The sequence below is a fragment of the Antechinus flavipes genome, chromosome 3 (assembly GCF_016432865.1).
Source record: "Antechinus flavipes isolate AdamAnt ecotype Samford, QLD, Australia chromosome 3, AdamAnt_v2, whole genome shotgun sequence".
Lineage (NCBI taxonomy): Eukaryota > Metazoa > Chordata > Mammalia > Dasyuromorphia > Dasyuridae > Antechinus > Antechinus flavipes.
In genome coordinates this window covers 386,538,856-386,553,766 of record NC_067400.1, presented here as the reverse complement: position 1 = coordinate 386,553,766, position 14,911 = coordinate 386,538,856, and the positions used below count along the sequence as shown (strand labels likewise).

The following is a 14,911-nucleotide window of genomic DNA, read 5'->3' as shown; positions in this document are numbered from 1 at the left end:
CTGACTTTGTTTTTCAAGCAGTAGTAGGGCTTTATCTCTAACCTGAGTAAATTTCCTGCATGGTGAAATCTATTTAGCAGCATTACTAGTATCTGACAATTATTGAACAGTATTTTTTTCTATAACCTACTTGGCTGTGTCAGCTCCGCTGGTTATTAAGGTGTTAATCAAAAGCTCATGACCATATCTTGCAGCCACATGGAGAGGGGTGTTGCCATCCTTATCCACACAATCAATTTCACCTCCTGAAACAGATTTTAATATAACATAATGCAAGGATTTAGAGATATTCAATGGATGGATGATACGGTATTCTAATTCACAAAATGTCCATTTGTTTCCCTACCAAATATGTATCTTTATGGTAAGACAATACATAGATGGAAGGAGAGAGGGAAAGAAAGGGAGAGAGAAGGAGAGAGAGGGAAAGAGAGAAGGAGAGAGAATATCTCTGAGGATTACATTTTACAGTATATGTCTAATCCAAAGAGATTGTGTTAAAAGTTCCCCTAAGGCAAGTCTCATATTGTCACAATTGCTTTTCTGCTCTAAACTAAGAATGTAATCAAATTTAATAAAAATGAAATGTTGAGGCCCATTTAAATCTCAATATTTACCTGATGAAAAAAAAAATCAACCAAAAAACAAACCAACCTCAACTATATAAATAAAATTATGTTAAAACATAATGAAATGATCTAAACTATTAAAAATGAGAATGGAAATATTTTAACTACCCAGCTTAAGATACAGTCTCAAATGAGTCCTTTTCAACTCTGAAATTCTATGGGTCTGTAAGAAATCCATAAAGGCATGCATGGAAACATTGAAATTGAAATTAGTAAAAATCCATTTTAATCTCCTCTTGGTACTTTTAGTAGCAATTTTAAGTGGTATATCAAGCATAAAATGACAGTGATGAAAACAGTTCCTACTATCAAAGAGTCTAAATCTAAGAAAGAAAATAGTGTTAGAAAATAAATAAAGAGATAAAAGAGGAAAAGGTACAGTCATATGATAAATGTTTATTTGTGCATAATTGTGCATATTGTACAAATATTGTGCATAAAAATAGAGAGAATTGCCTGGTAAAATCTGTGGTGAAAGCTATGCAAAAGTTTATAGGATAAGGAAGAACGAAGTCAAAGAGGCAAAGAAAGAACCATCAAACAAGAAAAAGAAAGTATTAATTTTTTTTCATATTTTTCTTGCTGTAAATTGATTTATACTTTCAATATTATTGCATTTTAAACTATTACAAAGAAAGCATCCAATATATTTGGGGTATCAAAAAAATGTAATTCTTGATGGTCCAGTTTCTCAACCATTTTCCTTAGGGAACAAATGGTCCAGAGCACTAAAGAAAACAACAAATTTAACTGACAATTCATACTTGACAAGTCAGTTAACTTTGAGCAAGTTAGTTGAGCAAAAAAATAAAAAACAAAAATACAAACATGTATTTCTGAGACTTCATTCAGAAATCTCAAGGTTCAGAGATGGTCAGCAAAACTCTCCCAAATCCTAATCCCATTTATTCAGCTTTTTATTCAACACAAGAGTCAGGCTGGCCTGGTTTCAAGCTATAGTATATTTTAAGAAATAAAAGGCCCTTTGGTGAATATGAATTTATGGTTATAATCAGACTTCATGGAATACATGGAAGTCAAGTTAATATCTAATATCAAAGACTAGATCATTAAAACATTACATTTTAAAGAACAGAAATATCCAGGAAATGATTCCCAGCAGCTGAGTGATCCTATGTTTATGTCTTATAGGAAAAAGTAACAGAAAAGCTTTTTACTCTTCCCTAATGGAACTCCATAGTATCACAGCTATTTCTCTACTCTTATTAAACTACTTACTTCTTCCTCTCCTTTTTAGGAGAGGCCCTCATTTTTTTTTCATTGAAAAAATTGAGGCAATCTCTAAGAAGCTCTCACTCCTCCAAGACCAGCATACCATTGGCCATGATCAAACAACTAGTAGGTTTTCCTGACTTTAGATCTAGAACTCTATTCATAGAAAAACATAATATAACAGTAGAAATACAAAAATAGCATCCATGGATAAGGGAATGAGGGTGAAAAAAAATTTGGAACTCAAACTCTTACAAAAATGAATGTTGAAAAACATCTTTACATATAATTGGAAAAATTAATTTATTAGATTATATATTATTGAAAAAAATTAAATTGTGTTGAAAATTGGAAACATTAAATACTATTGAAATTTTTAAAAAAGAACTGGAAGATTTTCTGTTTTTCTCCCTTCTGTACACACTTTCACCCTTCATTTATCATAAAGGGATGGATATTTCATACTAAATATAATTTTGTTTTTAGCCAAGCCTTTGTAAAATTATAATGAAACATTAAAAAAAAAATAGTCTCCATAAGTAGCTTACATTCTAATGGGGAAGATAATAGGTATGAAAATAGGTATATGTAATATACACGTAGGGAAGACAAAAGGTAACCTTAGAAGGCAATGGCTTCCTGTAGGAGATAAGATGTGAGTTGAATCTTGAAGGAAGTCAGGGAGAGGGAGTGGAGGAAGAAGAGCACATAACAAGAGGCATGGAGTACAGTGAAATAAGATTTGGAGACTAGAAAGGCAGATAGGGAGCAGATTGTGAAGAGTGTTAATTGCGATAGGGATTTATATTTGATCCTAGATGTTATAGGGCACTACTAAAGTTTATTAAGTGTGGGAAAGGGGAAGGAACCTGATTAGATCCCCATTTAAAGAAAATCACTTTGAGAACTGGGTAAAGTATTTGTTGGAGTGCCAAGGGACTTGAGGCAAAAATGTCAATTAGAAGATTGCAATAGTCCAGGTAAAAGGCAATGAGAACCTGAATTTGATAGCTGTGTGAACAAAAATAAATAAATAAATAAGGTGCTAGGTAGTGGTGAGCTGGTAAATGCCTGACAACCATCTCTGCAAGGGAAAAAAATACACATTCGCCTCTTTTACTGCCCTGCTGTTATCATTTCAGAAATATAACAAGATTGCAAGGCTGGGCATCCTATTTTTACTTCTCTGTATTTTGTAGATTGCTCAGGCCAAAGAATTCATTGTCTAATAATCGTTTACTGGAGATATACCTCTTGGAACTCAGTTGTTGGCATTTGGATAGTAGACACAGGAACTTAAGTAAAGTTGCTTGGCACAGAAGAACCCATCAGAGTTGGGGTCAGCTGAGATAGCCTTCAAGAAGCCACAGTTCACTGCTATTATCACAATGAAGCATTTGAGTAAGACTGGAGAAAGATGTTTGTTATGGTATAAATTGTGAAATATGTTCATTTTCTGCCAGTCAACAAACATGCCACATTTAAGATTTGGAAAGGACTATTTTAAAAACTGGTTTTGTTAAAAAAAAAAAAATTTAAACTGTTTTAGTTTGTATATTTCCCTTTTGATTGCTATGTATGACACAAATTACAAATGGCTGGAACACCATGCAATTTTATCTTCCCACAAATCTTTATTTTTATATACTATAAAAATAATTATTTTTCTGCTCTTCCAAAGACTTAGAAGAAATTATTTTAATTTAGGTTGAATTTAGAAGTAACTGCTTTTGTGTATCCTAGAAAGCATCCTTAGAAATAGGACTTTACCTATCAACCATGGGCACCACAGAACTATATCTAAATAAATGTGGATGGTCTAAGCCAACAAATAAAGCCCAGAACTCTTTTTTTGACTGGTCACAGGACATTTGTAGGGCCACACTTAACCAAAGGCTTATCCAGCTTTAAAAAGACAATTTAAAGCTAAATAATTAGTAAAGAGTTAAAAAAAAAAAAACCATGAGAAAGTGATGGAACTCTACTTCTTTGGTTGGCAGGTTCTAAGATTTACAAAGGAAGATGGAATCTCTTATCCTAGCCTCATCCCAGTTCTTTTTATGAATAACCACTTTTCATCTCTCCCTTCCTTCCTACACAATGTACATGTACACATTTCTTTGTGCTCCAGTCAAGTTCCATAAGGCTACACTAAGGACACTTCTGGGCTCAATTATTAATTACTTTCAAAGAACTGGAAAGATAAGTAAGAAAATAAAACTGAATATTTCTGAGAGCAGATTACTAAGAAAAAGCAGGCAAAGTTTTGGGGTTTGGGACTTTTTTTTACTCTTATTAATTACTAATGTTTTCAAGGACACTTTGAAACTTGGAAAAATTGTAAATTAATTTTCTCCTTCATTGATGTTTATTTCTCCTCTGAAGCTGATTAAAAATTAGAGCAAATACTGGAAAAATAAAACTATCTTTTATGTAGATAAGTAAGGAATATGTTTCATACTATGAAATATTTTACTAAATTAAAATTCTGTTTGTTTAAAAAATCCTTGGAACATTCAACTACAAACCTTTGAAACCCGATTGAAATGCAAATTAATATATTTAATCTTCCCTGAAAGTACAAGTTAAATGCTTAATAATTGGTTAAAGAAAAACAAATACCAGAGTTTTTCAGTATGCATAGCATGTTAACTGGAGAGTGTCATAGTCCATGTAATAGCAAGAAAGATAATTTATGTAACATTATCTAATTATTCATCTAAAATTAGAGTTTTATTGAACAAACAAGAGGGGTCATCTTAATTACTTGCCTCACAGGCATTCCACACCAAAAGGTCAAAGAAAGTCAGAATGAGTAATCCCAGCATTAGTGTTCCAATCTTCCTTCCAAAGCTTAATTTATTTTTAAACCCTCTTTGAAAAAAACATTTCATGAACTTTTGTAACCTGTTAGGCGGGACTTTAAGCATCTAGAAGCCAAAACTGCTGAATAAAATATGGCTATAGATTTTCTTAGATTTCTTTGTCCCAACTTGATTTCTTCACCAGAGAAAACAGTGTTGGGCTAATGTCTCACAAAAAGAAAATGGGATAACATCACATATCATTAAATACTGGGTATCACTTTCTAATCAATCAGTCAACCCACAAGTATTTGTTAAATGCTTACTATTTGCTAGAGCCAGGTAGGTGGTGCAGGTCGTTAGAGCCCTGAGCTGGGAACCCAAAAGACTCATCTTCCTAAGTTCAAATCTGGCCTTAGACACTTACTAAGCCATGTCACTCTGGGTAGGTCACTGGTCAGTATGAGTATTAATGACTTTCAAAGACCATTCTCTGGCCAAGCACTTTTAACATTTCCACATATGGCTAGGATTCAGATAATGGTAAGTAAAGAAAGTCCATCCCTCACATTGACCCAACTCTGCTGATTAGAACAAGGATCAGGGGAGAGTTGAAGCCTGTAAAAGACAGGGGTGTGGGATACGAGATATATAGTCTTCTTGGACAGGAGCCAAAACAGGACAAAAAGAAAAGATGAACAAAACTTCACCTGAGGAATTTTTAAATGCCAACTAGAGATATACCCAGTTTTCATTTTGGATACAGGTGACTGTTAAATAAGCATTATAAAATTTCATTTAATCTTTTTTTCAGAGGTAAGGCTAATAGCTCAAGCCTAGCTCTCTCACAGGATAGCTTGTGAAAGGCATCTTTTGGTCATGGCATTTATATCAATTCTACATGCTAGACCAGGCCAGAGTGAGACCAGGAGCCTCTCAGTTCAGCACAGCAGAAGTAAGGTCTATTTTACATTGAGATAGATAATTTAACATTAATTTAAGAAGACTAGAGAATGCTCAGGAGAACAGATCTATTTTGATCCCTCTGGGATTGGTTCTTGAAGCCTGGGATCTTTGGGAATTTTTAGAAGCAAAATTAGAACCCAGAAACCTGCCTGGAAATCCCCAAACAGACCTAGCCTAATGGGGCTTAGTCTCAAAATGGAACTCCAAATCTGAATTGAACCTTAAAATCAGCACTGCAGATGAAGACCTGTATAGGGCAAAAATATTTCACCTCTTGCCTTGTTCACTGATGCTTAAAATTTCTTAAAGAAGGGAAAAGATCCTTTGTTACATAGGGGCAAGAACATTGACTTAAATAACATTAAATCCTTTCATGCGAATCAGATTTTGACAGAAAGAAAAACATCTCCTCTGAAAATTCACTTGGGAGATGGTAGCCACAAAAGGAGAAACTTAAGAAAGAGAAGATTGGAGACATAAAAGCAAAATTTCACCTACTTTCCAGTTGTCTAGAGATGGTCCTATTGGAACAATCTGTTCTTATTGTTCTATCTGTACTTATATCCCTAGAGCTAACCTTAAAGCTTCAAAGCTAATTGGTCTTGGGAAATGCTAGAGTGTAGTGAGGAAAAAAACTACAATTGAATGTTGGCATATTCATAGGATGATAGGAACTCATAAATAGACTATTAATGGACTTTCCCTCAGTTTTTATCACTTGGAAATCTAATGGTTCAATTAAATTTTTTGGAGACTTACTGCAGAGGGAAAAGATGGGGATGGGTGGAAGGAATACTAAAATATTAGCACTATTCCAAAGGAAGACTTAGTTCCAGACTGAGAAAATGATGTAGTCGCTCACAGGAGATGTACAACAATAGAAAAACAGAGAACCATGGGGAAAAAAACATAAAATCAAGAATGAAAAGCTTTATGCAAATATGGTTAAAAATATCCAAAGATCAGAATGAAATATAAAGTAACATGACTCAGAAATTCTGTTTATCAACAAAGCTAACCTGAGTCACAGTTGTTAAAAAGATAAGAAGATATTTTAGGTGTCTATCTGCCATATCCTAGTTCAGAGTTTCACAATTTAAAAGGAATGTGAGAAACAACATGTGTATATATGTTCATGGCAGGGAAGGAGAGAAAGGTGGGAGAAATAATAATGAATATGAAATGACAAATCCAGACCAAAACAAAACAAAACAATTCTGATGAGGGAATATAGGAATAATGAGAAAACATCCAAAGAATTTTGATTTTTAGAAAAGTTTAAAGGGCTTTACAAAATCTTCCTAATTTCAAAGCATATGAAAAGATTTGTATCTAAATTATGGTGATTGGTATAAATAAGAGTAAATTATAGGAAACTTGGAAACTGATTTAGCAAAATCCTACTTTAATGAACCTGGAAAGACATCAAAATTGCTTATTAAATCTGAATTATGTTTAAATAGAAACCTCTTGTGATGGTAAACAGAAAGAGTATTATTTACTTTTTTTGTTGTTTTTATCAAGTGCCTCAGGGTTCTTAGGATTCTTTCCATTAACAAACAACATTTTGGTGGAAAGGTTTTTTTAATAGTTTCTTTAAATATGGGATACAAGAGAATAAAGAATGGTTTGGGTAGTGGAGCTCAACAAGGTAAATGAAATTATACATGCATATATGGATGCTTTTTACTCTCCAATCTCAGACTTCCTTCTCTCTTCTTACTCTCAGTTCCTGTCTAGCTCTTCCTGAACCTCTATCTGTTTTCCTGTGTGGCTCCCTAAGACTCCCAGCACACAAATACAATTATAGAGAGCATCAATACTGAACAAAAGCTGTATCTTCATCCAACTAATAGTAACATATAAAACTAGTACAACATATTTGTATTATATATAACTATATTACATATAAAATTATAAAAAATGACTATGACCAGATATTTATTTACATTGATCAATCAATAAATTAACAAATTTAAATATATTTATAAATTAAATTATAAATTGCTGAATGGACAAGGATTTGTAATTTCAATTTAATATAATTAATTGAAATGAAATAAACAGTAGCTTAACTACAACTTTTAATTTTCTGCCTTCATTCATTCATGTAGATAGGCTTTTACTTGAATAAGGGAAGGAATGCTACTAAGGCAACTAAGAAAATGGTTGCTTTTATAGTTAGAAAAAGAAACTAAGATGGTGTCTTAGTGAGAAATTTAATCAATATTGTCTTCTATTTCTTTTTTTAATTGGTGTTCCAGTTTAAGTCCCTCTGTGACATACCAACACTGTTTTACCAGAGGCAAATCAAAACTTCTTAAGTTTCAAGAAATTCTCTAACATTGTTGTTAGAGATAAGTTATTGAACTGTAGCAGGAGAGGGAGTTACCATACTAGGGGTTCCTAGCACTAAAGAAATCATAGTTTTAGACAAAAGTATAAGACATTGGGAAAAGTTAAAGGAAAGAAGGAGAATGCCATTAATACATGTTCATTGGATGAAAATGTATTTACAGATTTAAAAATTTTATTTCTAGAATTAATAATTCCAGAAACTATATTCACAATAATTATAATAAAACCTTACTATTTTAGACTGTCAGAAAGAAGAGAGAAAAGGAAAATGCTGTTTGAATTAATGAAGACTAAATTCTGAAATTCCATTAAAAGTAACATATAATTTTATTATAAAAATAACATATAGAAAAGATCAACAAAAACTAGAATAAAAAAATCCTTACCTAGTTGAAATGCACGAAGGGACCTCTTTTAATCAACAACTATGAATGATTCCTAATTACTTCATAATGCTATTTTATAAATAGGAAACTCTCAGTGCTTGAGGATGTTAGAAAGACATATGTTATCTTGCCAAAGGAAAGAAATTCCTTTTTAAAATTTTATTTGTCCTATTGACATCCTTAGCAAAGATACAATTGCGATCACAAATTCCAAATCATTAAAGTCAAAATTTACAATGTTTCACCATATAACAGAGCTGTGTTAAATAGAGAAGAATACTTTCTGAGAGACTAGGAAGTACCCTTTCCTAAAAGCTCTTTTAAATGGGATACAGAAGGTATATTCAATTATGATAGCTCAACAAAATTCAACCAACAATTTAAGTGCCTTCCTGATGTGGAAAATAATTTTCCCACCTCATTCATTGCAACAAACATTTATTAAGTACCTGCTATCTTAAAAGTCTTATGCTAGACCCCAAGCATAGATATAAGAATTTACATTTTAAAAGAGATATACAAGTAATTACAATACAAAAAACATATAGTGCCAAAAGAAATTTGAGGAAAATGAGATCCTTGGGAGAGTACAGGAAATATGATGGAAGAGGAAGCTCTTGAATCTTACATGAAGAAATAGACAGACTTCTAATATGGACACGGGAGCAGCATGAGCAAAGCTAAGAATACAGGAGAGGGTAGGACAAAGAATATTTCTAATGGGGTAAAGAGTAATAATATGAGATAAGACTAGAATGTTGCATAGGAGCCAAATTTATGAAGGGATTTGAATGCTAGTATCAGTTAATACTTTATTTAGTAAACAATGGAGAGTTGCCAAAGGTCTGAGTCTAGGAATAACTCGGAGTGATGGAGTTGGAAGATTATTTTAGCAGCAGCATGAAAAGACTGGAAAGGGAATAGTCTGGAATGAGGAAGACCAGTTATTAAGTTGTTAGACTAGCCCAGATGGGAAGAGATGAGGACAAACTATATTGTCTATAGCGGGCATGAAAGGAAAGTTACTGCTGAGATAAACTACTTAGGAATTAGAAATTTATTGGATTTTCTGACCCAAGTGCCATTGCATTTTCTGATTTGCCTTCCTCTGAATCTCTTACCATTTCTTCTTTTGTTTGTCTGAATAAAATTATCACAAATTAAGGATAGAGGATCATGTTTAATTCTAATTTCTGTAAACAAGTTAAACTTTACCCATAAATGTGTATGATAATATAATTTTGTTATTTTTAAATGATCAGGGAAGGACCATGAAACTGTAAGTTCATCCTTTACAATCTCAAAGTACATATACCCCTTTACCTTAGGACTTATATGTGAAGGTTTCTCATAATTATGCTAATTATTTATGATATGTTTGACAGTTTTTAGAAAGGAGCTTTCAATAATCATTTTAAAAATCCTCACAAACAATGAAAAGCAAAATACCAGCACAGCCATCACCTTTGATTTTTAAACGACTGGAAACCAAAATCAGAAGAAGGGATACATGAATCTTCTCTTACCATTTTGAATGAGTGTTTGTGATCGTGTGAACCTTCCATGGACAGCTGTCATGTGCAGTGGACTCTTTCCATCCTTACTCTTTAAAAAAGAGAGAGAGAAAAGATAATTTATTCATGTCATCTAATGTCCCTAATGATATAATTGAGGAACTGATATCATGCAATTTTCATTCAGAAGCTCAATACTAACTATTTTGTCATAACAGAAAGACTAAAGATAATTATGAAGGAGATTTTTTATGAGAACTCTCAAACAGTTGTTTAATGCTAAATAAAATACTTGGCCTGTTGTTAAATTTTTATCAAATTGGACTGCTAGAAACATAAAATTTTCCATTTTATAGATAAAAATCTTGGGGTGGGGATGTAAAATGATTTAATCAGGGTTGAAGGTGGAAACTGAAATCTGACTTCATATCTTTTAGTCAGTAAACTTACCACAAAACATGTCCTAAAGTTATCTAATAAAGAAGATATTCTTCAAGACTTTTACATACTCTACAGTATGTGGGGGGGGAAAAGACAAATGATGTGTTTACTTGTGAGGTCCTGTCTCAACAGAGGCTAATTCACTTGCTATAAATCATTGTCACATTTAACAACTGACCTGGGACCTACTCCCATTTAATAAAATCCAACACTCCTAAAAAATCAGTATTCTTTTTTTGCACTGTTTTAAATGAGAGGCCCTTATTTTGTTGACCTCATGGGAGATCACAGAATCAACATATGAAAGCTACTCAGCAGCTGCCATTTTGAGGGTACACAGTAATGGAGTTTAAATTTATGCAAGACTCAAAAAACAATGACCATCTCTTAATTAGTCAGTCAAGGGAAATACTCTAGCCCAATGAGACTAAACCACACATAATGGACAGAGTTTGTAAATTAGTCATGAACAATTAATTAACTTTATTAAAACTTTCAAATAAAATATTGGCTCCAGAAGGTCAAGATACAATAGAAGGAAATTGTAAGGATGCATAGTTAGACTAGGTGATTTCCTAACAATAAGAGAAGATAAAAAATGGGAGGAGGTACCTCAGAAGGTAACAGGGATCCCTCTGACTTGAGGACTACAGGTAAACATTAGAGTATAACTTGTTGGGTACATTGTAGATGGGATTCTTATTCAGATGTAGGTTCAACTAGGTAGCCTTTGAACTCCGTTATAATACTTAAATTTCCAAGTCAGACCCATTATTTATTGTAGCAGTAATAGCAATTATTATAATAATAATATGTTGAATACTGGGGTACCTTTTTTCTTGGGATTTCAGGCCTCTTTTAGGTCTTAATGGTTCCCTGCTCCAAAACAAGGAGCTTAGGAGATGTAATGAATAAAACAATGGGAACAGGAGAGTTCAAATACTGACTCAGATAGTAGCTGTGTGACCTTAGGCTAAGTTTTCTCATATGTAAAATGAAATCTAAAATAGGCATCTACTTTGCCTGGCATAAATAAGGATACAATTAAATATTGTTTGTAAAGAGCTCTGCAAACCTTAAAGTACCATATAAATGACAGCTATTATTATTAATATTATTGTTACTGATCTTAAGGTAATAGATGGTAGGGAAAGAAGTAGGGGGAAGGAGAAGAAAAGTTGGAACAGAAGATTTTGCAAGGGTCAGTGTTGAAAAATTACCCATGCACATGCTTTGTAAATAAAAAGCTATAATAATAATAATAATAATAAAATAAAAGTTAATAGATGGAACCTATAAAAGTTAACTGAATAAACTAAAGCAAAGTTGGCAATAATAATAGATTTTTCATTAGCGTATCCTAATCTGGGAGATCCTCAAACAGATAATTTCCTGAAAAAATTGCCCAAAATGTATAAGTTCATATAGCAGTATGATATGGTAGAATTGGAGATAATAGTATTATCTCTAAGGTTCCTTCCATCTCTGTATCTGTGCTCTTATAATCATAAGCTAGTCAGAATCAGTGATGGGACTTGAATCCAGGTTTCTGGGGATTCTAAGTTCAGAGACCTTTCCACTAAAGCATGCTTCCTCTGAGGAAATATTGATGGCAATAAAGATCAAAGATACAAATCTATGCATAGACCTTATAATTTCCTTAAATCTTGCTGTAAAGGTATTTTCTTTTAAATTTAATATATGGTATTTAACTATTTACACTATTATTTTAATAAAGAATTTGATTTTTATGCAAAAGTCATATTTAGATGGTAAGCACATATTTTAAATCTCTTTAGAAGAAGTGCCTAATGTAATTGAAATCTTATAAGCCAAGCCACCATTTTTTACTAGATATATATAAATTAAAATCATACTGCTAGGAGAAGGTAACAAATCTCTAATCTCTAAGAGGCATAGCTTACAGATTCTGCCCTTCTTCAATGACAGCAAAATCTCCTTTCCCTTATCATTGCTTCTTTTGCCTTGCAGTGTTTGGACTTTTGTGAAAGTACTAATGAATACTGACAGAATGACAAAGCAGGAAAAAGAAGAAAAGATGAGACATGTGTGGCTCAGACAAATTACTTCTAAAATGTCAGAAGATGGCTATATCACCTTCAGTGACATACTTATTTAAGGTCCATCATGTTTTTCTTCTCTTTGTGTAATATTCCATTGAGCCCAAGGAAATGGATTTCAGGAGATGACCAAATTAAATATTAGTTGGGATAAGAGGAAGGGCAGCTGTTTTCTGATGACTAATTTGCATCTTGTGGGGCATTTATGGAAGGACATGGATAACAAAAAAAGAGAGAGAAGGTAAAGATGGGTTGAAGTCTTGAAAAGTTAAATTGGGGCCAAATTGTAGAGGAACTTAAATATCAGTCTGAGGGATTTACACTTTACAGAATTGTCAGAGGGAAAATCTTGAAGTAAAATCACTTTATAACATATTGTGCTTCTTCTATTTGTAAAGAATATTAGATCCTATACTGAATCTAGTCATTCTCTCTAGTACAATATGATCAAATATTAGAAATTCAAGAGATAAGGTAATATATGGGTAAGAGTTCATTATATAGAAAGGAAAAAATTTCATGTGGGCTTTCATTCTGATTAACAGGACAAAACTCAAAACAAAGAAAATTTAAAGGATTTGTTATATCAAGGTAGCAACACATTAAGGGGATGATCACTAAAGATCAGCAATGGATTCCAGATAGAGACGGCTTTTATAGGTAATCTGAAGACAATCCAGTTAGATCTATCTCAACAAAAGATTTTGGGCCCTTGAATCTCAGCTTCTCCCCAAGGTAGTAAGAATATGACAATTTGCAGATAAGGGTATGTGAAAAAGAGCAGGTAACAAAAAAACCTGCAGACTCAGTGTCTCCTTCTCAACAGGAGCCTCCCTCAACACTGGAGGGTAAGCAGAGGTAGGAACAATGAGTAACTGAGTCAATATAACTTCTAACACAGACACCTAGCTTTTGGCAAAACAACAGTCCACTAATGATTCAAATGCACTGACTCAGAAAAAATTAGTACAGAAATAACCATCTGGCACCTATTGAACTCAGTCTCAGATCACAATTCCTACATCCAATATTCTTCAGTTGTCTGGCTCCTTCTTGCCCCAGCGATAAATGCTTTCCAGGTTACCATGAAATTATGTATGGAGATGAACTACATTTCCCAGGATTCTCCTGCCAGCAACCCCAGGAAATTCCAGCAGGATTTGGCAACTTGATAGGACATCCTAATCTTTTTGAAGACTACATGAATGCTCTGGGATGTATTTCAACAGAACAGAGCTAAAATAAATGCCCGAAAGTTAAAATAGGATAGGGACAGAGGGTTTACATGTTTGAGTGTTGATATGGAATATGGACATGGAATGGCACTGATGAAAAATGGCCAAATTATCTCAAAACCAAGTTTACTTGAAATATTGCATGATGTAAAATGAAGTATAAAGACAGATCTTGGAGTTTGAAAGGCCTGTCTGATACATACAGACCATGAACTTGAGCAAGTCACTTAATGTCTTAGTTCATCAAACAGCTCTATAGTCTTAGTTATATTTTAGAAAAGGTGGCAATTGTCATTGAACATATTCCTGATGGAGTCCTTTGTCCTTAGTATCTGAGTAGTTAGGGGAAGGGCCTGAATTACTAGGCAAGCAAGGAAGATCACAGACAAAATTATCTTAAGTTGGCCTTTTGATCTTAAGTGGGTCCTTTTGTTGTCCTTAATTAGGACTTTATTGCAATGGGTCCTAGTTGATTTCTTTGTAAAAATTCCATTCATTGATGTAATTATCTTATTGTATCCAATCAGGAGGCCAAATTAGGATGTCAAGCCCCAAGGATATTTTTCTCCAATAAAAGAACATACTGGTACCTCAATCCTTCATTAATTCCTTTAACCCACTTATTAAGCCACAATGGCTAACTTCTTTTAGGGTTAGCCCTCTTAGAGCTTAACCTCTTTAGGAATTTAGTTTGTCTTATGGCCCCATTGCTAGTTCATTAAGAATTTAGTCCTGTCTTCTTTCTCCTTGTTATTGATTAAAAACTCCTTTTTGGAAATTAGCCTGCAGCCAGAAGTGCAATAAAATCTTTGCCTCTTGAATTGCAGATGATCTAAACCTACAAATCCTTTTGAGATTTCTCATGGTACCACTCAGAAACCCCAATATATTTTGGATTTCTAACCCTATCTCCAAAATATATTTTGGGAGGTTCAATGTTTCAGTACCCCATATCCCACCATTCCTCAGTAGCTTCCCATTACAATAAAATCAGAGATCTGGTAAAGTAATAATAATTAATCAACAAGCATTTACTATCTCATATATGCCAGACACTGGGAAGTATAAACGCAAAGAATTTTTTAAAAATCTCTATTCTCAAGGATAATAACAAAAATTATGATAATGGCATATAAAGACAAATCCTGGTCCCATTTTAAATAACAGCTCTCATATTTAAAATCATGATTAGTTCATAAGAGAAAAATGGAAATCAAGAGGATTATTAAGCTAAACTAAATTAAATAAGCACTCATTCTGCAAC

The 14,911-nt window shown here is 33.2% G+C and overlaps 1 protein-coding gene across 11 annotated transcripts in view; it reads right to left on the bottom strand.

Annotated features, from left to right (window-relative positions):
- The window catches only part of ANKRD44 (ankyrin repeat domain 44), a 344,895-nt gene that overhangs the window by 107,337 nt on the left and 222,647 nt on the right, over positions 1–14,911 (bottom strand). For all 11 annotated transcript variants that reach the window (XM_051985956.1, XM_051985957.1, XM_051985959.1 and 8 more), the window contains 2 exons: positions 9,903–9,981; positions 131–245 (listed from right to left, as the gene is read on the bottom strand). In XM_051985956.1, coding sequence (XP_051841916.1) covers positions 131–245; positions 9,903–9,981 — 194 coding nt within the window. The remainder of the gene's footprint in view (positions 1–130; positions 246–9,902; positions 9,982–14,911) is intronic.